Raw genomic sequence first — 23,786 nt, 5'->3', positions numbered from 1 at the left:
TGAAGGCGAAAAGGTTCAAACAGTATTAGTATGGTGTGCCTAATAATCCATTAGGTGAGTATATATATATATATATATATATATATATATATATATATATATAGTGTCATGTGTGATACCTTGGTTTTGTATTTTTATTTTTTTGTGTTATTGTAACTGGCGTAATTTTTGATGTTGTTTGATACTCATGGACAGCACTTTGGCCCATTCTAATGGTTTTGAAAGTGGTTTAGAAATAAAAGTTGAGTGTGTGTGTGTGTGTGTGTGTGTGTGTGTGTGTGTGTGTGTGTGTGTGTGTGTGTGTGTGTGTGTGTGTGTGTGTGTGTGTGTGTGTGTGTGTGTGTGTGTGTGTGTGTGTGTGTGTGTGTGTGTGTGTGTGTGTGTGTGTGTGTGTGTGTGTGTGAATGAAGCGTTTCAATTAATAGAATAATTTTAATTGAATAATTGATAATATGTAAGGATTATTTAATTCAATCTGATAGAATTTTACATATTCCTAATTAAATAAATATATTAAAAAAACTTTTTTTGTGTGTGTGTACTTTACAGCACTGTTCAGGACCTATACATATTTACTGTTGTTACGATAATCCAAATGTATAATTTATTGATACACCTGGATGTTTTTTTTATTTTTATTTTTGTATCATTGTCAGAAAATATGATTGTTGTGTACATATTTCTCGAAAATAGCTAATAATAAGGAATGGAGAGAGAGAGAGAGAGAGAGAGAGAGAGAGAGAGAGAGAGAGAGAGAGAGAGAGAGAGAGAGAGAGAGAGAGAGATGTCCCCTCTCGGTCGCTGTATCGCTTATGTCAAGAAAACTAGATCTATTTTTAGCCAGCCATTTACTGTCATTGACCGAAGGCACATAATGATCAGTCCCAGTACATGTATGTATTTATAGGACATGGTTGTGTTTAGGTTTGGTGTAATTTTGACACCAGAGTGTTCAGGTGTCGAGGTGTTTTTATTGGGTTCTCGCCCGGAAATGGGACACTGGGATCCGAACCGAGCTGTTAAGATGAATCCGAGCCGCTCGGTTCTGTCCACCCTTGAACCGTGTCTGTGGATCGGAGAAGTACATCTGTCCGAACCGTACACAGATACGCTCTGGTTTAAGTTTATAAAGCGTGTCGATGGGAACTTCATTTGGGAAGGTATGTGAGGAAAATAGGGAAGTCTTTAAAAAAATAAACGCTCTATCCACAGTGTAATAAACCATTTGGCTCACTGGATGGTGCTGATGTTCCAGTCTGACTTGCATTGACAGACAGTCAATAGTCTTTAAAAAGTAATTTGTTTTATGTTTTGTATCAAACTTCAGGATTTTAAGAAATATTTGGAGGGAAAAGCATGCCTTTTATTCAGAGGTCCACCTGAGTAAAAATATGCAGTTTGGTGCAAATTCTGATTTTTATATGGACAAAAAGTTTGATGAAATTCAGATATTTTATGTATGCCAGGGAATATCTTATTCTTATTCTGACTTTTTTTTCTCACAACGTGATATAAAGTCAGAATTGTATGGACCCTCTAAGGCAGGGTCTCCAACCATAGACCGAAAAAAAAAAATATGGACGGCTTGACATCGTCCGTTTCCGCTTACCAGAAGCTTTCAGGCAGTGTCATGACAAATCCTGTCCCCCTGTGAAATCGTGTCCGCAAGGAATAGGTAATCTGTTCAGAGCCTGATTATAATTCTTACACAATCGCGTTTTGATTTTTGCTGTTTAAATTGTGTTAAAATAGTCTTTAATGTGTTACAAAGTATATGTTTCATACATTAGTAGAATATAACTGAAGCTATAAGTGCTTATATAAGTATATAATTCAGAACATGTTTTTGCTCCCATTATAGCAATCAATTACATATTTCAAATAAATGTTTTGCGTGTGTACTTAGTATGGCAATGAATTCATAGTTTATTAGTTTATTATTTAGTTATTTTTAAACAATTGATTGTCCAGAACCATGTATAACAACTTTTGATCAGGCATTTAAAACCGCTACCAGCGGACACGATTTCACAGGGGGACAGGATTTGTCATGACAGGGGCCTGACATCTTGGGACCGAGTCTGCGCAGTAGCGATTTCGCCTTATTTCGGGACCAGAGTTGCGCAGTAGAGAGCAGGAAGTACAGCTGCGATATTAAAAGCCCGCCCACACTCTCGCAGATGCAGAACAATTAATTATGTTGGTGTGAAATAAACAGTTATGGAAATGTAGAAATTAAAGCTAAAGTTTCTTAAGGTGACACAAAACATTTAGCAAGCGAATGTTAAGTTTCTTGGGAGAAACAAAACATTTGGCAAGTGAACGTAAAGTTTCTCGGGGAGATACAAAACATTTTGCAAGAGAATGCAACGTTTCTTTGGGGAACACAACATTTTTTTTATGGATGCAGTTTCTCTGCGGGGCGACGCAAACATTTTGTAAGGGAACAAAAAAGGTTTTATATTTTTGGGGGGTGACGCAAACATTTTGCGAGAGAACGCAAACTTTCTCGGGGAAACGTAACACATTCGCGAGAGCACGTATAATCATTGCCAAATAATTATCTTCACCATGTTCTTTAAGGAGCTCCGTACAATTGTGAGTTATAATGTCAGAATTATGTGAAATAAACTTGCAATTACGAAAAGTCACAATTACCTTTTAATTTTTTATTCCATGGTGAAAACAAGCTTGTATATCATTCTGTAGTTTTAATTTTCGGGGGTTGAAGTGATTGGGAATGAATCTGATAACATAGAAATGTTGTCCAGAATATATGTGTATATTCACTGTCTCTATTCACAGTTTTTTTGCTTGTTTGTGCACAGTGTGACGCTTGTTGAAGTATTTCACTGCCATAAGACCAAACTTTACTTTGGGAGCCAAGCAGAAAATGTTTCAAAGTGATGAAGAATGAAGGAACCATGACCTGCTTTGTCAGAGAACCCAAGCTGTCGTCCTTACATGACTCAGTGGCAGTTTCATCCTGTCATGTTTCTCATTTGAATGAATACGCCTATGCATGACAAATCGACGATCTGCTCCAGTGCTCTCGCCGTCTGTTGACTGAGGTTTTGATTGAGCCATTGTTTGCTGGTATCTTGTCTATTCACACAGGTTTCGTATAAAAACAGCCAAGATTTTGATTGTTTGTGGGAATGTGTTTTGCTTATTGAAATGGTGCTTGCTGATTTCACACCATAGCAGGTGAATTGGCTCTGAGTGTGCCTCAGGTAAGCAGCCATGAATTGATAGTCCTCCAGTTGAGATAAAAGTACTCTGATCAGTGGGGTGTATATATTGGCAGCGTCCAGACAGGGACAGACTTGGTTTGTAGGACATATTGGCCTATTCACTTCAGTAGGTTCTCGTTCAGCACTTTTTTTCTTCTGTATTTGACCTAGATGTGAAGTGTAAGAGCAAATGTAATATGATAGAGAGTGAACCACTTTTAGTTCAGAAAGGACTGGCTGCTGCGGTGTTGAAAGTAGTGTCATGCATGAATATGTGTACATTGTTACATTGCAAAGGAATAGCTCACTTTCATGCATCATAGCAATAATATAAAACACACGGTAAGACTTTAGAATACTGTTTAACATTATAGTAACTACTATTCTAACTAACAAGAAACACTGATTAATAAATTATTAATTAATAGCACTCAGTTGAATGTAGTAGTTCACGATTAGTTATTCAGTACCTCCCAGATAACTACTAGAGTATTATTGCATTCCTCATTTGTTCCTGTGTAGTTATTCATTAAAGGGTTAGTTCACCCAAAAATAAAAATTATTTCATTAATTACTCACCCTCATGTCGTTGGACACCCGTAAGACCTTCGTTCATCTTCGGAACACAAATGAAGATATTTTAGTTGAAAGCTAATGGCTGAGAAAGGCTTCAGAACGGCCTCCATGGGCATTCAGTACATTTCCCCTGACCCACTCGCAAGACCCATTAAGGCACTAAAGACTTTGTCACAAAGTCCATCTCACTACAGTGACTGGACAATAATTTTATGAAGCGTTGATAATAGTTTTTGTGCACACAAAAAAATCTAAATAATGACTTTTTCCGCCAAGATATTGTCTTCTGTGTAGGTCTCGGACGTGAACTCATCTGGAACTCACGCGATAGCGGCGCTCCTCCTCTTCCGGGTCATGTATTGAACGGTGGATATGCGTCATATTCAGTTCATGTCAATAACTTAGTGGATAAAGTCGTTATTTAGATTTTTGTGCGCACAATAACTATTTTCGTCGCATTATAAATGATTGTACAGCCACTGTAGTGAGATGGACTTTGTAAAGATATCTTTAGTGCCTTTATGGGTCTTGTGAGTGGGAATGTACTGAATGCCAATGGAGGCCTTTCTCAGCCATCAGCTTTCAACAAAAATATCTTCATTTGTGTTCCGAAGATGAACAAAGGTCTTACGGGTGTCATGAGTGTGAGTAGTTAATGAAATAATTTTCATTTTTGGGTGAACTAACCCTTCAATGATGTGACAGTATTCTAAAGTGTTACCTAAACACAATAAGGGTTTGTTCACACAGAGTGCACATTACTCTGTGCTGCTTTTCCATTGTTTTCTATATAAACATGCACTAGACAGACATGTTTAATCGTCACACCAGCGTCTTGTGTCTTTTGCAGTGTCTCGTACATGTCAATGCTCTAAAAACACTGCTCAAGTTGAAAGTTCACACTTAAAAAAATGCTCTTTGCGGTTTATGTGAGTGCATGCTTTTCCATTGTTTTCTATATAATCGGGCTAGACAGATGTGTTTGACTGTTGCGCTTGTGTCTTTAGTAGTGTGACATAGGATGCTTCAGAAAGACAAAGAGTAGGTTCCAATTGCAACAAAAACGTTCCATAACAAACATAATGAGTAAATCCAGGCAAAGGGAGATGTAGGTAAATCCAGAGTAAATCTAGACATGGGGCAAGGCAGGCTAAACAGAACTAAAAACGCCAGATGCGTAACATCCACAACTGACACTGAAGGGTGCAGAATAAGAAATATTTGAAGTGCACTTTTATGCTCTGTTTCCAAGTATGAATGAGAAATAAATGGAGTGCTCTCAAGATATGTTTGATTTTACCATCTGGATGCTCAAAATTGATCGAATGCATGTTTTAAACAGCTTATTGTACACACAAGTTAATCGCTGTTCTAAACAAATGTGCTGCTGTATTGAAACGCACACACCAGACAGAGACTCATACATCACGCGCAGATCGCAACACACAGAATCATTCAGGAGCTCAGAAATTTGTCAACACTGTTCTGTGATTTATCACTAAAATAGCTTAGAAACAGACGTTCTAGCATATATTTCTTAGTAAGTAATTCCCACATTTTCACTATTAGCAGAGAGACACTGCCAGGTAGAATTAATTCACACGCAATCGCTTTCTCGCTAAAACATTAATATAAATGTAATCTTTACTGTGCTATATCTGTATCTGCTTTAGAACAAGAAATATAACGACCCAAAGACAAAAGCTGATACAAATACACTGTGATGTAGGAGCAATAGCAATGGGCAGTGCTCATTTGCCATCGAGTCTCAGCTATAGGTTCAGGCCTATTAATGACATCATCAACGACTAGCCAACGGCGATTCGACTTTCATCACATAAATGTCAACTTTAAAAAATATGTTTCGTCGTTCAACCACTAGTATGAATATAAAAGATAACAAGAAACTAACCAGGAAGAGGTGAGAGCAATGAATCGCTATGAAAACAAACAAAGGAAATTATGCTAACCAACTAAATACTGGAAGTGAGCACTTACTGGGAACAATAGGGATGGAAAAAAACACTTAAGAACAAAAATCCTTGAACACAAAACGGGAATCGAGACAGATGTAATCGAGATATGCTGAATTTCACACTTGATATGGTTTTCTAAAACATTAAATTGCCAAAACAGTTTTTTCCCCATTCCACTGCACTGCGTCTTGCATTTTTGCATTCCTCTGCACGTAGGCATAACATTATGACCACTGACAGGTGAAGTGAATAACACTGATAATCTCTTCATCACGGCACCTGTTAGTGGGTGGGATATATTAGGCAGCAAGTGAACATTTTGTCCTCCACGTGATGTGTTAGAAGCAGAAAAAAATGGGCAAGCTTTAGGATTTGTGTACGTTTGACATGGGCCATACTGTGATGGCTAGACGACTGGGTCAGAGCATCTCCAAAACTGCAGCTCTTGTGGGCTGTTCCCGGTCTGCAGTGGTCAGTATCTATTAAAAGTGCTCCAAAAAAGGAACAGTGTTGAACCGGCAACAGTGGGCGGCCAAGGCTCATTGATGCACGTGGGGAGCGAAGGCTGGTCCATGTGGTCGACTGAAACAGACGAGCTGCTGTAGCTCAAAATGCTCAAGAAGCTAATGCTGGTGCTGAGGTGTCAGGGCTGCATAGCCACAGACCAGTCAGGGTGCTCATGCTGACCCCTGTCCATCGCTGAAAACGCCAACAGTGGGCTAATAAGCATTAGAACTTGACAAAGGAGCAATGGAAGAAGGTGGCCTGGTCTGGTGAATCACGTTTTCTTTTACATCACGTGGATGGCCGGGCGCATGTGTGTCACTTTCCAGGAGAATACATGTCACTATGGGAAGAAGCCAAGTTGGCAGAGGCAGTGTGATGTTTTGGGCAATGTTCTGCTGGGAAACCTTTGGCAGCAAAAGGGGGACCAACAAAATATTAGTCATAATGCTATGCCTGATCTGTGTATATTACACTCTAAAAAATGCTGGGTTAAAAACAACCCAAGTTGGGTTGAAAATAGACAAACCCAGAAATTGGGTTGTTTGAACCCAGTGAATGGACCCATTCAAACAACCCAATTTCTGTGTTTGTCCATTTTCAACCCATCTTGGGTTGTTTTTAACCCAGAATTTTTAAGAGTGTATAATTTTAATACTAATCCATTGAGCAGAATATGAAGTTGGAACAATCCATTTAATAAATGAGATTTTAGTCATTTTGCCATTTCAGGGTTGATACTTGTTGCATTTTGGCTTTGTAGGGCAATGTTGCTTTAGGCCTCCAAACCAATTTAAACACCACTATCTGCATTCTGTATATGCTTACAGTGTGCAATATAAGTTTTAGGCTTAAGCTGAGACCGTAACCACGAGAATGATAATTAAATAGGTTTTGTTCATGCTATATGAGTCAGCGAGAAGAGCATGTTTGCTGTGTGGGCTGCAGCTGCGAGGCTCTCATCAGCCCAGCAGTTGAAAGGGTGACAGCAGTGGGGTGGGATGATAAATGAAGGCAAATAACAAACCCACACGTACTTTCAGGATGAATGTGAGTTTGGGATGAATACGAGTTCAGAAACCCACATGCTCTCCCTCATTACAAGTGCATTACATGTAGGACTGAGGCTGCGCTCGTGTTCAATCAAGGCAAGGACTCATTTGAATGTTTATTATATTATGAATCAAGCTTATGACTTGACCATCAAAATTATGCAGAATTACAGCCCTTACAGGAAGTATCTGATTTAATGACTTTTAAATGTGAACTCTCAGAGGTTCAGGAACAGGTGACCTCCAGAGTCTGAACAACACTCGGTAATTTAATGGGCTTTTGACCTTCCCCCTCAGAAATGAAAGGTTTTCACAAAAAGCACAAAAGGGACGATAATGTAAATTTTAAAAACTTTTTCAAGTTGCCTTGAAACTTTATATGTAGAATTAAAAACAAATGTGTTGTTTCCACTGTTAAAAAATGTATTTATATCCCCACTGCAGTATAATTAAGGTGAAACGAGGGCGTTTAATGCACTTGACATTAGTGCAAGTGGAAAGGATTAAGTAAAAGAACTAATTTTGTTTGGGTCAATTATTCATTTATTAATTCATACATGCATGTATGTCCCTTAAAACACATTAAAATCCCATTAATAATGGAACTGAACAACTGAATGATTGATTTTTATCATAAACATGTTTTGAATTTTTTAGTATTTGTTGGGCTTACAGTTAAAATGTCAAGGTGATAACTAACCATCCTGAGATCATACTGAAGAATGTCTCTTTGAAAAAATATTTTAATATTTGACTAATATTAAATATATATATATATATATATATATATATATATATTTTTTTTTTTTTTTTTTTTTATAACATGGAAAATATTTCAAATTATATTTATGTGATAGTTGTGAATACTTTCGTTTTTGAATTATTTCTTTGTTAATATGGTAAGAACTTAGGACATCTAAAAACTTTTACAAGATTTTCTTTTTCGTCATCTCCTTTATCCAAGTTTTTCTTTGACCTTTAATGTGCAAATGTAATTGAGTAGTGTTGTGTATGACTCTGTTGCTAGGCAATGGGCCACATCATGACCGGCAGTGTGTGTATGATGACAGTAACATGGTGGACGGGGTATACTGCCACCCGATTGGTCACTGGATCGAGGAGACGGGCCACACAGATGAGATGAAACACACCACCAACTTCTACTTCAGCATAGCGGGACAGCAGGCCATCCACTTTTCTCAGTATGTGTGAATGAATTTCCCATTGTGTTTTAAGGTGCGGTCACATTTACATTCTTGCCCTCAAACAAAATCCAGTCATTTCCAATAGAGCGCATTCATTTCCACACTCTTTTTCACTGGCATAGGTTCTAAAAGTATTTTTTCCATTCATTTTTATTTAAAAAAAAGATTTTATAAAGCGTTATAAGCGATGAATCACGACATTTCAGATCAAATAAATTGTACAGTAATGTAAGATATGTAGGGAAACGGGTCAATTAAGCTCAAAAGGAATTATTAATTCATTTATAGGGAATTTTGAAGGAATCACTTATTTTATGGCCCGAGCAAATGACTTGTCCAGTGTTAATTTGGTGCTAATTTCTAGTAGTTAGCATCAAGTGCTATATATAATTTTAAACAGGAGAACCTGAAGTTTCCATCTAGCTCATTTGATGTCCCAATTTTACATTTATTTATTCTGAGAATGGATTAAATCAATATAATTTCAAGTTAAACGGCAGCAAAAAATGTGGTGCTTTTTACTATGAACTCAGATGAACTATGAACTATGATTTTCAGGTGAAATTTTGTCTACATGTAACAATCCCTCAGCAAGTTATAGCCATTTATTATAACTAATGATAAAAAAAATAATTTCTGTTTGGCTTAGGGGACCAACCCACGTGTGTTTCTTTGACAAATCAATGCTGCATATTTTGTTGATGCATCCATGCTGACTACGGAGCATCTGAATTCAGTTCAGTTCAGTTTTATTCAGCCGTTCAGGACATTTAATTTGCACAGGTGCCACACACATCATTTATACAATCACACACATCATTACAATTACAATTGATTTAACATAGAAATAGCAGCCGGTATGAATGAGTGTTTAAATCTCTTCATTCTCCCCCCTATTGCTCTATACCTACGACCTGATGGAAGTACCCCAAACTCTCCATGTAATGGATGGGAAGAGGAATTAATTATCACATAGGCTTTTTTAACAATGCGCTCTTTAAAATTGTCTTGAACTGATATCTGTGTAAATCCAATAATCCTAGATGCAGTCTTGATTAACCTCATCAATCTATTCCTACTAGACAAAGTAATACAGTCAAACCATACAATAAGAAATAACAGATTCAATAAAACTCTGATAAAACAGTGTCATTAACACTTTACATACCTTAAAAGAATTCATTTTCCTTAGGAAAAACAAGCGTTGTTGGACCTTTTTACAAATGGCATCAGTGTTGGTGTTATAGATTAATTTATTATCAATCACTGTACCCAAGTATCTATACTCATCCACCAGTTCAAGAGTTCTACCATTAATTACAGTAGGAGAGACAGAAATAACAGACTTTCCAAAGTCTATAATCATATCCTTGGTCTTAGCTATATTTAAATTTAGGCCTCAGTACACCAAGAAACGAAATCCTCCACCACAGAACCATGCGATGTCTCCTCATTTGCTAAAAGGCTCAAAATAACAGTATCATCCGCAAACTTCAATATATATCTCTTATCTAGTGTAATACTACAATCATTGGTATATAAAATAAAAAGCAGGGACGAAAGTACGCACCCTTGAGGAAAACCTGTGGAGGAACTTAACATGGAGAATATATAACCAATGACACGCACACACTGTGTCCTATTTGTTATAAAATTGACTATCCATCCTACCCGATTAAGATTCAGGTTAAATTGAATGATCAATCGCAAGAAATGTTATACCTATAAAAAGTGGAGATTCTCCTCTTTATGGTGCAGTTTATACAGCATACAGATTGGATTAATGGTTTAAATGTTATTAAACCTTTAAGAACGATACTTATTTTTAGCCACGGGCGGCTGTTTCTGTCTTTAAGGGTTAATGCATTAAAGGCTGGCCCATGTGGTCCAGTCAAGCAGCCAAGGTACTGTAGCTCAAATTGCTTTAAAAAAAAGTTAAATCTTGTGGATGGCGGGTGCATGTGTGTCGCTTACCTGGGGAACACATGGCACCAGGATGCACTATGGGAAGAAGGTAGGCCGGTGGAGGCAGTGTGATGCTTTGGGCAACGTTCTGCTGGGAAACCTTGGGTCCTGCCATCCATGTAGATGTTACTTTGACACGTACCACCTACTACTCCAAACAAGGTATGTACTGGACAAACAAATACGATCCATGGAGGCCCCAACTTGCAACATACAGAACTTAAAATTTCTGCTGCTAAGATCTTGGTGCCAGTTACAACAACACTCCTTCAGTGGTCTAGTGGAGACCATGCCTCGAAGAATGAGATTCAAGATGAAATTATAAAACTCCCTAGTTTCTAGCAATGCATAAAACCTGACCAGAACGAACCATCAATTATTAATTCAACCTCTTTCTTAGGAGAGGTTAATAAATTTTGTATCAATGCACCTCTTCAGCTTAGATTCTAGAGGGCTACTTGCGTTTGTGTTCCTTGCATTCCTTTGGGGATTCCTTTAGTTGCGTGCTTTGCTGAATTTGTTGGTTGGATGGTTGGTGGTTTCGTTGCGTCTGGAATGAGATTCATGGGAGGCCACTCACGTTGGTGTACTAGCAGGTGAATGGAGACAGAGTTTTTCTCGTGGCTGTAGTTTAAAAGCAAGCAAAGGCTGTAGAGTAGTTGACTAAACTTGTGGCAAAACACAAGTCTCTCAACGGAAAAGAAAAGAAACTAAGTAAAATAAAGAAAAGTAAGTTAGAGAAAGATAGATAGATGGCTTGAATGAAGATGTTAATCTGTTTTCTCTGATCTTGATCTGACTCTGTCCATTCATCTGATGCTTTTAACCAGAGGGATCTGTCCAGCCTCTTTGATAGGTTCTAACCAATTAGGTATCATCTTTGGTTCAGAGGTGGCCGTTTCTCCTCCTCTCACCATAAATTATATGTTATCTGAGTCACACTTTCCCACTCTAGCAAAGTACACATTAGACATGGTTTCTATAATAAGAATTCAATACATTTTACACAGATTTCATTCATGTCATCATCTGAGTTATGATGAGATGATCATACTGGTAGGAAACAAGAAACACTCAGTTGAGCATTAGTTATAAAAATTGCATGAATTATGTGTGATCTAGGCATAATAATGACATATATAGTTGTAAACATGATTATGCAGCCAAATGATGTTTATTATACACTCACCTAAAGGATTATTAGGAACACCTGTTCAATTTCTCATTAATGCAATCAACCAATCTAATCAAACCAAAGGTTTATCTAACCAACCAATCACATGGCAGTTGCTTCAATGCATTTAGGGCTGTGGTCCTGGACAAGACGATCTCTTGAACTCCAAACTGAATGTCAGAATGGGAAAGAAAGGTGATTTAAGCAATTTTGAGTGTGGAATGGTTGTTGGTGCCAGACGGGCCGTTCTGAGTATTTCACAATCTGCTCAGTTACTGGGATTTTCACGCACAATCATTTCTAGTGTTTACAAAGAATGGTGTAAAAAGGAAAAAATATCCAGTATGCAGCAGTCCTGTGGGCGAAAATGCCTTGTTGATGCTAGAGGTCAGACGAGAATGGGCTGACTGATTCCAGCTGATAGAAGACCAACTTTGACTGAAATAACCACTCGTTACAACCGAGGTAATGCAGCAAAGCATTTGTGAAGCCACAACACACACAACCTTGAGGCGGATGGGCTACAACCGCAGAAGACCCCACCGGGTACCACTCATCTCCACTACAAATAGGAAAAAGAGGCTACAATTTGCATGAGCTCACCAAAATTGGACAGTTGAAGACTGGAAAAATGTCTCGATTTCTGTTGAGACACGATGATAGAGTCAGAATTTGGCGTAAACAGAATGAGAGCATGGATCCATCATGCCTTGTTACCACTGTGCAGGCTGGTGGTGGTGGTGTAATGGTGTGGGGGATGTTTTCTTGGCACACTTCAGGCCCATTTGTGCCAATTGGGCATCGTTTAAATGCCACAGCCTACCTGAGCATTGTTTCTGACCATGTCCATCCCTTTATGACCACCATGTAACCATTCTCTGATGGCTACTTCCAGCAGGATAATGCATCATGTCACAAAGCTTGAATCATTTCAAATTGGTTTCTTGAACATGACAATGAGTTCACTGTACTAAAATGGCCCCCACAGTCACCAGATCTCAACCCAATAGAGCATCTTTGGGATGTGGTGGAATGGGAGCTTCGTACCCTGGATGTGCATCCCACAAATCTTGTCGCTATATGATAAATTAAAATAAGCTGATAACATCACTGTTTTCTCCAGTACGACTGTACAGCCAAATCTAATTTTGTTGCAATATTATCCTGTTTGACACTGTGAAGCTGCTTTGACACAATCGTGATTGTAAAAGCGCTATATAAGTAAAGTTGATTGATTGATTGATCTCCATCAACTGCAAGATGCTATCCTATAAATATGGGCCAACATTTCTAAAGAATGCTTTCAGCACCTTGTTGAATCAATGCCACATAGAATTAAGGCAGTTCTGAAGGACAAAGGAGGTCAAACACCATATCCTATAATCCTTTAAAACCTGTATAATCCTTTAGGTGAGTGTAAGTCTGTCTGCCATTTGTTTTAGAATATCTTATACTTTACAGTTGTACATGTTTCACTTTTCAAATCTTGAAATAAATATTGCTGTGTTCTGTATCACTCTGTGTTGTGTTTGTTTCCTTTTTCTGTTTAGAAGATAACTGAGCCTTTAAATCTTATTTGTAAAGCTTTACGATTAACATTTAAAAAGTTTATGAATCATTAAATTATCTTATTAACCCATGACAACTCCTAAATTACTGGTTTGTAAATAATGTAATAATTTAGAAATTATAAAATGATCATTATTAAAGTATTAAAATAAAAATGATTAAACACATTTAAAATACTGCAAAACCGCAAACAGTGATATAATTACAAAAAAAATAATGTTTACCTCACACTATAAATACAGGGAGTGCAGAATTATTAGGCAAGTTGTATTTTTGAGGATTAATTTTATTATTGAACAACAACCATGTTCTCAATGAACACAAAAAACTCATTAATATCCAAGCTGAATATTTTTGGAAGTTTTAGTTTTTAGTTTTAGCTATTTTAGGGGGATATCTGTGTGTGCAGGTGACTATTACTGTGCATAATTATTAGGCAACTTAACAAAAAACTAATTTATAACCATTTCAATTATTTATTTTTACCAGTGAAACCAATATAACATCTCAACATTCACAAATATACATTTCTGACATTCAAAAACCAAACAAAAACAAATCAGTGACCAATATAGCCACCTTTCTTTGCAAGGACACTCAAAAGCCTGCCATCCATGGATTCTGTCAGTGTTTTGATCTGTTCACCATCAACATTGCGTGCAGCAGCAACCACAGCCTCCCAGACACTGTTCAGAGAGGTGTACTGTTTTCCCTCCTTGTAAATCGCACATTTGATGATGGACCACAGGTTCTCAATGGGGTTCAGATCAGGTGAACAAGGAGGCCATATCATTAGATTTTCTTCTTTTATACCCTTTCTTGCCAGCCACGCTGTGGAGTACTTGGACGCGTGTGATGGAGCATTGTCCTGCATGAAAATCATGTTTTTCTTGAAGGATGCAGACTTCTTCCTGTACCACTGCTTGAAGAAGGTGTCTTCCAGAAACTGGCAGTAGGACTGGGAGTTGAGCTTGACTCCATCCTCAACCCGAAAAGGCCCCACAAGCTCATCTTTGATGATACCAGCCCAAACCAGTACTCCACCTCCACCTTGCTGGCGTCTGAGTCGGACTGGAGCTCTCTGCCCTTTACCAATCCAGCCACGGGCCCATCCATCTGGCCCATCAAGACTCACTCTCATTACATCAGTCCATAAAACCTTAGAAAAATCAGTCTTGAGATATTTCTTGGCCCAGTCTTGACGTTTCAGCTTGCGTGTCTTTTTCAGTGGTGATCGACTTTCTGCCTTTCTTACCTTGGCCATGTCTCTGAGTATTGCACACCTTGTGCTTTTGGGCACTCCAGTGATGTTGCAGCTCTGATATATGGCCAAACTGGTGGCAAGTGGCATCTTGGCAGCTGCACGCTTGACTTTTCTCAGTTCACGGGCAGTTATTTTGCGCCTTGGTTTTTCCACACGCTTCTTGCGACCCTGTTGACTATTTTGAATGAAACGCTTGATTGTTCGATGATCACGCTTCAGAAGCTTGGCTATTTTAAGACTGCTGCATCCCTCTGCAATATATCTCACTATTTTTGACTTTTCTGAGCCTGTCAAGTCCTTCTTTTGACCCATTTTGCCAAAGGAAAGGAAGTTGCCTAATAATTATGCACACCTGATATAGGGTGTTGATGTCATTAGACCACACCCCTTCTCATTACAGAGATGCACATCACCTAATATGCTTAATTGGTAGTAGGCTTTCCAGCCTATACAGCTTGGAGTAAGACAATATGCATAACGAGGATGATGTGGTTAAAATACTCATTTGCCTAATAATTCTGCACTCCCTGTAGTTATTGTAACTGTACAATCTTTATTTGCCAATAACAATCCTTTTGTTTGAGTAACCATAATGTTGATTTAGTCAAAGTACTATTTTTCACTGTCTTAAAGGGATAGTTCACCCAAAAATGAAAATTAGCTTATGATTTACTCACCCTCAAGTCATCCTATCTGTATATGGTATTCTTCTTTCAGATGAATGCTATCAATTATATTTAAAAAAAAATATCCTGGCTCTTCCAAGCTTTATAATGGCAGTGAATGGGAGCCCAAAATGTGAAGCTTAAAAAAGTGCATCCATCCAATATAAAAGTGCTCCACACGGATCCGTGGGGGTATAAGAAATCGATGGGCTTGTGTAAGAAAAATATACATATTTAAAACTCAGTATTCAACTTATGCAGAAAGTGAACGTCTCTCAGTTCAAAATGCTTACGCTATGTCCAATGTAATAGTTAGTTTGTTAATAATACAGTTACACCAGTTACGTAGTTATTTTTTTCATACGCTGAATACAGAAGGTGGTCTGCCAGAAGCTAGATATTTTACTTTATAAAGTTTTAAATGTAGATATTTGTATCACATTTCTTTTTTGAGCTTCAAATTTTGGGCTGCCTGTGTTTGTGTGAAAGAAGAAAGTCATATACACCTAGGTTGTCTCGTGGGTAAATATGGGGTAAATATGGAGTATTTTTCATTTTTCGGTGAAATATCCCTTTAAGATAATTTTCTTAAGATTGTAAATCTGAAGGCCAGAGGGTGAGCTGGGAGACAGAAGGCAAGGATGGACGGAGCCCACCGTGCAGCCAAAGAGCTGAGATAGTGAAGAGATGGTAAAGATCTAGGCGGCCGTGACAGAGCCGCAGTAATGACCCCCCCAAGATCGTAGTGCAGATCCGGAGGCCAAAGGGGGAGCTGGAGCAACCAAGGGTGAAGGCTGAGTATTAGGAAGATCAAGCCAAAGGGGTGGAGGGCCAGAGAGCAGCGGACCATCTGCAAGTCTGTGCAACAGGTGAAGCGATGTCTGACCCAGGTGGAGCTGACGTGAGAATGGCCGATGGTCCACGCTGAGGTCGAGGGTGGAAGCAGCACAGGAACCAGGCAGGCCCGAGATGGTGCCACGCCACTGGCAGAGGGACTGGTGGGAGACAGTGATAACTGGATGGTATGGATGTAGGGAGGACAGAAGACTGGCGACCTCTACAGAAACCAATGAAAAACAAAGTGCTCATAAATGAGTGTCCATGACAACAAATGATTGATACAAACAATACCAATTGATCAAACAAACAATAACTGGCGAATCACAAAAAGTCCAAACTAACAGAACAGTGACAAGCATTTGATTAGGATATCTCCTTTAATTGTGTGTGTGGTTTCAACAACACTCTGTAATTATCTCAATTACTCTGAATCACTTGGCAGTGAGCTCTAAGTGCTTGTTTCGTTTGACCTCTGACCCTGCTCTACAGGCAAAGTGGAGGCGAACATAAGTAAAACTGGGTCATTGAGTCTGGCATAGGGGAATCCATTAGAGTAATGGCAGATTTACAGTGTCAAAGATGCTGGTGTATCTCCAAGAGGGCAGAGAGGCTATGTCTCCCTATGACAGAATGCACCGTCATCTCCACTAAAGAAAGTAAAAATGGACAAAATAGTGGAAACCATACAGAGGCTTTAATCAGATGAGGAGTGTCAGCACTTCTTAAAAGAAATAATTCACCCCCAAAAAATCATTTGTTCACCCTTACCTTCCCCAAACCTCTATGGATTTCTCACAAAAAAAGAAGTTTAGCAGAGTGCCCAAACGTTTCTTCTGAAGCCTCTTGACAGCTTGACTGAGCAAAAGATCAAAATGTAAGTCTTTATTCACTGACAATTTTTCTCCCATTATTTGAAATTGCACAGAAGCTGTATATTTGTTGGAGCTGTATACTTGTTTGTATATTGTATACAAAAAAGCTGTATACTTTTTGTCCTTTGTAGACCTTCACTGACTTTCAAAGTATCATCAGTATGATGTTGATTATTATTATTATTATATTTTGTATTATCCAGTCTGACTGATTTTTCAAGAGTGACTTGTGATCATCATAAAATTCTTCAAGAAATTATAAATTAGACACAAAGTGGAATTTTGATGTCATAAATAACATTCTGAACAGTTCAACAAAAACTGTAACATCACAGTAAGGTTAAAGCTGTCTTTGTGTTTTTGAAACATCCTCAATCAAAACTCTTAAACATATTTGAAAGATTTGATGCCATAAACTTCATAAACTTTAGCAAATACAGCGACTATAGTTGTTCTCCAGTGCTGCCTGTTGGACACAAAATCTAAATGTGTCCAATGGGTGTAAATCACAACAAAAATGTATCAGGAGTAAAATAAACTCTGGTGGCTGAATGATCAAAGACCCAGGGAACAATACAAGGACCTTTTGTCTCCAGAATTAAGTAGACCTTGTTAGGTCTTCGACCACTAATTAAACACGACCTGTTCTTGTCACCTCTGCTTATATAAAATGCACTATGTGCCCACCACTACTGCAGTGCTTAATACACGCACACCGACAAAAGGAGTACATTGCACACATCTCTCACTGTGTAAAGTGGCACCAAAAAAGCATATGGACACTTAGTGACACAGGTCAAATATGTGAATGTCATTGCCTTCAAACCAAGCGTCCTACCCCAGAGAAGGTTTTGGACACAGGTTACATCATACTCAACGCTTCAGACCATTAACCTGCAGATCACTTTCTCTTCAATCATTTAATTTATGTCTCAACTTAAAAGAGGCATGTGGGTTCCTGAGGTAAAAATACAGCTCTCACCTGATGTCGCTAACCTTCATTCCCCTGGCTGTCAGTCTGTCTCCTCACCACTAAACTCATTAGCATTTCCATTATTTGAGTCCTGAGCTCTCACATACACAGAGCGGGAGACCCTGCTGACACAACTGTCTCATCGTTTGATGAGAAACGATGGAGGTAGAGACGCTGAAAATGTGAAATGAAAATGAGCTGGTCTCCTCTCTTTTCCTTCTCTGTTCTCATATTAAGGGGGGGGGGGGGGGGTCTAGGGGGTACTCAGTGTGTTTCGACCACAGGAACCAAATGAAGTTCCGGGTAAATATTTACCCCTCCTAATGGCCCTGCTCGTGAGGTAGTACGTTTTCAAAGTTCAGGAACTTTCGAGGGTGGGACTTGGGTGCTGAACATGCTTATTGGGTTAAGCTCAGGCAGACTTTTATTTCAACAGCATTTTCGGCATTTTCAAAAGTCTTGTGCGAGGTTGCGAGTAAATATCAGTCTTGCTCTCTTTCTGATCGTGCGCGTTTGTCTCAGCCATCTCACGGTCAATGTCCATAATATCTGATAATAACATACATTGTCATTTTAAATCTAGCTTTACAAGCTTTCAGAATGCCATTTTGTTAATTACCTCTTTAGTAAACCAATACATAACCAGCAAAAGCTGCACAGTTTATATCTCTTCCATACTCGTTATTCATTTCACCATGTAAATGACCTGACCCGATTACTTTTGAGTGTGCATCCTCACACCAGGCTATAATGTTGACAAGAGAGGAAAGTTCATTTTTCTGAGGGGTAAACTTTTTATTTCGTTATGAAGATAATGTTGGAATAATGACACAGACATAGCCTGGCTACACCCTCTCATCTTGACAGCGTATATTGTCCCAGGCAGTTTTTACTTTAACTGTGCCTGGCAGAATAATAATTATTTTTTCTGAGATTATTATTACAATTTACAACAAATAAATAGCTTATATAATACCGTATTAGTCCTGGTGGCCGTTAAGAGTTGCTATGGCATCCGTGAACACATTCCAGCTGGTGAAGAAAACAGCGTTGACATTTTTGATGCGGCAGAAGAACTGCATGTCACAAAATGATTGCGATTGACAGTCAGCACATGTAAACACCAGATCGGTTTAGATAACGTCTCATATAAACAGTCCACTAAATCTATCATTGGCATAAAGGTGTGCATGTAAATGAGGCTAGTGTCGTGCAAAAATGATTACTGTCCGTCACTGACTGGGATGAGTAGTCCTTATCACCGGACGAATTTGCATAATCTTCACAGTACAGAACGTAGTGGAAACACAGAAAGTAGCAGGCCTGTGGGGAAAAAGGTTCCTAAAAAGGTATTTTTGGTGGAAAACTGGGCTTCATTTTATGCATTCTGACTTAAAATTAAGTCAGACTTTGACTTTAACGGCCGTTTCACACCGCAAGCGTGAGCATTTTTTCCGGTGCCCATGTTAATCAAAGAGTGCATTCACACTGGGAGCTGCAACCGCGTGTGAGCATCGCGTGAGCAGCAGTGAAGCAGGGGTTTCGGCAGCGAGCCTATTTTTGCTGCACTGCTGACACTCAATTAAAGTGAAAGCACACTTTTAATGGACAAAATAAATATGATTTCACACAAAAAGTGCTTAAAATGCACACAAGAAGCACGTGTGGTGTGTTTTAACAATAACTGGAGTATGTCATTAAAGAAAACAAAAAATAAAAAAATATCTGTAGAAGATTTACCCATTTAAGCGTCTGCAGCTGCAGTGACGGTGTAGTTACTGACGGGCAGCTCATGCACTGTTCACGCTTGCGGTGTGAAACGGCCATTATTTCTCATGCTAAACATGGCCAACATTTTAAACAAATTATTTGGACATATGATGGGAGCATTCTCAGCCAAATAAACTCCTTCTGGATTTGAATGCGTTTCAGATTGTTTTCTGAGTATGGGCCTGTGTGAGGTCATAATAGGTGGAATCACTTATATGGACATGTAATGAAGTTCTTAGATGTGGGAAGAATGAGGTGGGAACCAGCAAACGTTCACAAGGACTTTAATCAAATAAATAAACAAACTTAAAAAGTAACGCGGACAGCCCCTCACTGACTGCCATGCACACACATAATAAAACAAACAAAACGTAAATTCCAGGCCTGGTCCTCTCTCGTGCTTCACTGGTGTTGCTTGTTCTTATATGCCTCCCTCATGAGAAGACAGGTGGCAGGTGGCGCTCATTCTCAATCACGCAGCGGTCTCGCTCGATCCTCCCACGTCCCTCGCTCATCCACCTCGCCACAGGATACTTCTCCCAGATGATCAACCATCTCAACCAGCGAGAGCACACCCATTAACGAGCTTCGTTCGGGTTACGGGAGCTGTCGGCAGCGCTGTCATTTAGTTTTTAGACCACAAAATCATCAATGTCACTAAAGAAGTGTGTTTCTGGTTGTGAGAGAAAGATGACCTTCTTCAGCTTCATAACCCAGCATTAAGGAAACAGTGGATGCAGTTTGTTTTTCCAGAGCAGCAGTGAAGTTCTGCAAGTGTGTTTGTCTGTTCCCTGTCACAAGTAGAAACCGGTGAGTGAAACTGCATCACATGTCTGTTTTGTTGACATGCTATGTAAGTGCATAGCATGTCAACAACACGAACGTATAGTGAATCGGAAGTTATCCATGGATAATGCCAAGAATGTATGTGCATGTGCTCTTTAGCCCTGACCCCTTCACATCTGCATGAGCTCGGTGGTTTTCGGAAAAAGATTATACAGCGTATCTGTTTTATAAATATGAAAAAACGAAAGACTCTTTGGAGAAGACTGCGTCTATTTAACTTCTTTTCCTTTCCTTTCCATTCTTTTCTTTTTCACCCTTCTTTTCCTTTCCTTTTTTACCCTTTCTGTCCTGCAACAGAAAAGTCAAACTACCATATTACGTTGCATCCTGCAGGTTTCGCTACACTTCTAAATGACATGTTCCGTGAGTGGCATTAAAAGCGTGTTCAGTTATATACAAAACAGATGAACGTCAATCTGGCAATGTTTTATCATGCAGGCTGTGGCATGTATCGCGGCAGTTTGGGAGTGATATGTCTGGTGAGTAGCGCTAAAAGGTTAATTTTCAATCACTTTTGATAATAACGCACCACCTATACTAAACCCTACCCCAAACTTAACCACTATAGTGTTAACAAAAGCAATTTGAGATTAAAAAAAAAAAAAAAAACACATTTGCTGATGCCACCATGCATTTTGGCTTGCTTCTACAAGTCTTAGAGCTGTGTTATCACTTGTGTTTCATTGGAGCCATACCCGAGGGCTCCTCACTGCAGTTCTGTACCAGGTGAGCCGCTGCTGCATCACAAAAGCCATAAGGAGCAGGTTATGTGATAAAAATGTCAGTGTTTTAGTTTACAAATGGTGCACTATGGGAAAAGTGTTTTGAGGTCATAACATAGTTTTGTGCAGGGAACTATGCATGTGAAGACAAGTCTTTATTAATTGATAATATGCACCTGTGATCATAATGATGTCCTTGAATTTTATTCCCTTCCCTCTAATTTCCTTTTCCTTGTCCTTTCTGGTAATTTCCTTTCATTTTTTTTGTCCTTTCCTTTCTGGCCATGTCCTTTCCTTTATTTTCATTCCCCCTTTTCCTTTAATTTTCTTTTCTTTTTTTCTTCATTCCTATTATCTTTTCTTCCTTTCCTTTCCTTGAAAAGCATTTCTTTCCCTCTCATTTCCTTTATTGTCCTTTCTGGTAATTCCCTTTTCTTTATTGTAATTTAATTTCCTTTCTTGTCATTTTCTCTTTCCTTTCCTTTCCTTTCCTTTCCTTTCCTTTCCTTTCCTTTCCTTTCCTTTCCTTTCCTTTCCTTTCCTTTCCTTTCCTATTCTTTCTGGTCATGTACTTTCCTTTCTTCTCATTCCACCTTTTCCTTTCCTTTCCTTTCCTTTTCTTTCCTTTCCTTTCCTTTCCTTTCCTTTCCTTTCCTTTCCTTTCCTTTCCTTACATTGAATAACATTTCCTTCCCTCTCTTTTCCTTTCTGGTAATTTCCTTTTATTATTGTAATTTCCTTTTCCTTCCTTCCTTCCTTCCTTCCTTCCTTCCTTCCTCCCTTCCTTCCGACTGAGTGTTTTTCAGTCGATCCCCCCAAGTCAGGTGAAGTCTATATTATGTTGATATGAGATGACTGGAAAATGAATCGCTGAGTAGTAACATTGTCAATGCAACTGTTAAAGGAACACTTTTTCATACAGTATGTTTTATGATCTTTCCTATCAACCTGTCACATCTGTCTGCACTCGTTGCTCTGGGATCTCATAATATATCTATTAAGCAGCAGGGTGATCGTATGTTACAGCAGGGGTCCAACAGAGAATTTTCCAGAGAAGTAGATGTATGTTAAATATTGATCAAACCAATAAAAGATTACAGCAGGTTTAAGGATTGTGTCTTTGGCTGCTCATGATCTGTCTACGATGCAAAAAAGTATAAAGATATTACTTATTTTAGTTCTGCACATTTAATTTGTGTTCATTTACTTTAAATATGTTGTTAATTTGATCTCTTATGTTGGTATATTTTAAATGTCCTTTTCCTCTGATGGTCCATCACTGGTTACACACAGAAATATTTCCATAGTTGTTAGACACACACACGCACCCTCATGCACACAGCTAAGTGTCCTCTCTCTCTTCTCTTCAGGGTGCTGCCGCGTGTCTGGTTAGGCAGCTGCCCTCGGCGGGTCGAACATGTAACCCTAAAGCTCAAACAAGAACTGGGGGTTACAGCAGTGATGAACTTTCAGACACAATGGGACATTATAAACAACTCACATGGCTGCCGGCGTGACCTCAGTCAACCCATGACCCCAGAGACAATGGAGCGCCTGTACAAAGACTGTGGCCTTTCTTATATCTGGATCCCCACCCCAGACATGAGCACAGAAGGTCAGTTGTGTGTGTGGTTTGCCAATATACCCTTGAAAAAACAAGTTTCACTAGATACACGAGCCATTTCACTGCATAAGCAGTTCCCTTGTATGGTTGAAAAAAGGTAAAGTCACTGTCACTGGGGCGGTACCCTAAGGTGCAAAAGTGAAAAGGTTTTGGAAAACTTTTCGGTCTTGGACCTTAGGGTATCGCTCCAGTGACAGCAATGTACCTTTTTTTCTGACAGTGTCACTGTCATGGAATCTTCTGCTGTGAGAAACCAATTTGGTAGTTTTTCCTTTGTGTAGTTAGCACACAGAGGATATGCTGTACCTGAGTTGTACACTTGATTACTAATGCAAGAATCTAAAGAATCTAGAGCTTCTATTGCTTCTTTTTGCCCTCTTCAGGTCGTACACAGATGCTGCCCCAGGCGGTGTTCCTGCTCTATGGACTGCTGAAGAACGGTCATACAGTGTATGTTCACTGTAACGCAGGAGTGGGCCGTTCTACTGCGGCAGTGTGTGGACTCCTGATGTATGTATTAGGCTGGAGACTCAGAAAAGTCCAATACTACCTCACTTCCAGAAGGGCGGCAGTCTTTATTGACGAGGAAGCACTGGTAAAAGCAGAAAATGACTTTCTCATGAAGTTTGGGCAACTCTGTCCATTTGTCTGCAACCCAGAGACCTGAAAACAGTGCCCTCTACTGGATGGGAGGACACCTGTGTGCCATAATGTCAAAGCAAAAAAAAAAATCAAAGGTCATATCCAAGTTACCCTTGGTTTCCACTTTTACTGCCGTAGAAACCATTGCAAAAGACGCAAACAACTGCGTAAGGTCTAGGGGCCCGATCATGTACACTGTAAAACCCAACAAGTTACGATAACTCAAACCATTTGAGGAAACCGATTGCTTCAAACCAATTAAGTTTTAAAACCATTAAGTATGAGTACTGAAAACTCATATACATTGAGTTAAA

The 23,786-nt window shown here is 39.0% G+C and overlaps 1 protein-coding gene across 1 annotated transcript; it reads left to right on the top strand.

Moving 5' to 3' along the window:
- The first annotated feature begins 857 nt into the window (after window positions 1-857).
- On the top strand, window positions 858-23,698 carry epm2a (EPM2A glucan phosphatase, laforin). The gene is made up of 4 exons (XM_067446796.1): window positions 858-1,160; window positions 8,369-8,543; window positions 22,577-22,821; window positions 23,214-23,698. Exons 1-4 carry the CDS (start codon window positions 911-913, stop codon window positions 23,495-23,497), a joined length of 954 nt encoding a protein of 317 aa, XP_067302897.1. The 5' UTR covers window positions 858-910; the 3' UTR covers window positions 23,498-23,698.
- The last annotated feature ends 88 nt before the right edge of the window (window positions 23,699-23,786 follow it).

Source organism: Pseudorasbora parva, chromosome 6 (assembly GCF_024679245.1).
Source record: "Pseudorasbora parva isolate DD20220531a chromosome 6, ASM2467924v1, whole genome shotgun sequence".
Classification (NCBI taxonomy): domain Eukaryota; kingdom Metazoa; phylum Chordata; class Actinopteri; order Cypriniformes; family Gobionidae; genus Pseudorasbora; species Pseudorasbora parva.
The sequence above is the reverse complement of the archived record's forward strand: the minus strand, read 5'-3'. Positions and strand labels throughout refer to the sequence as shown.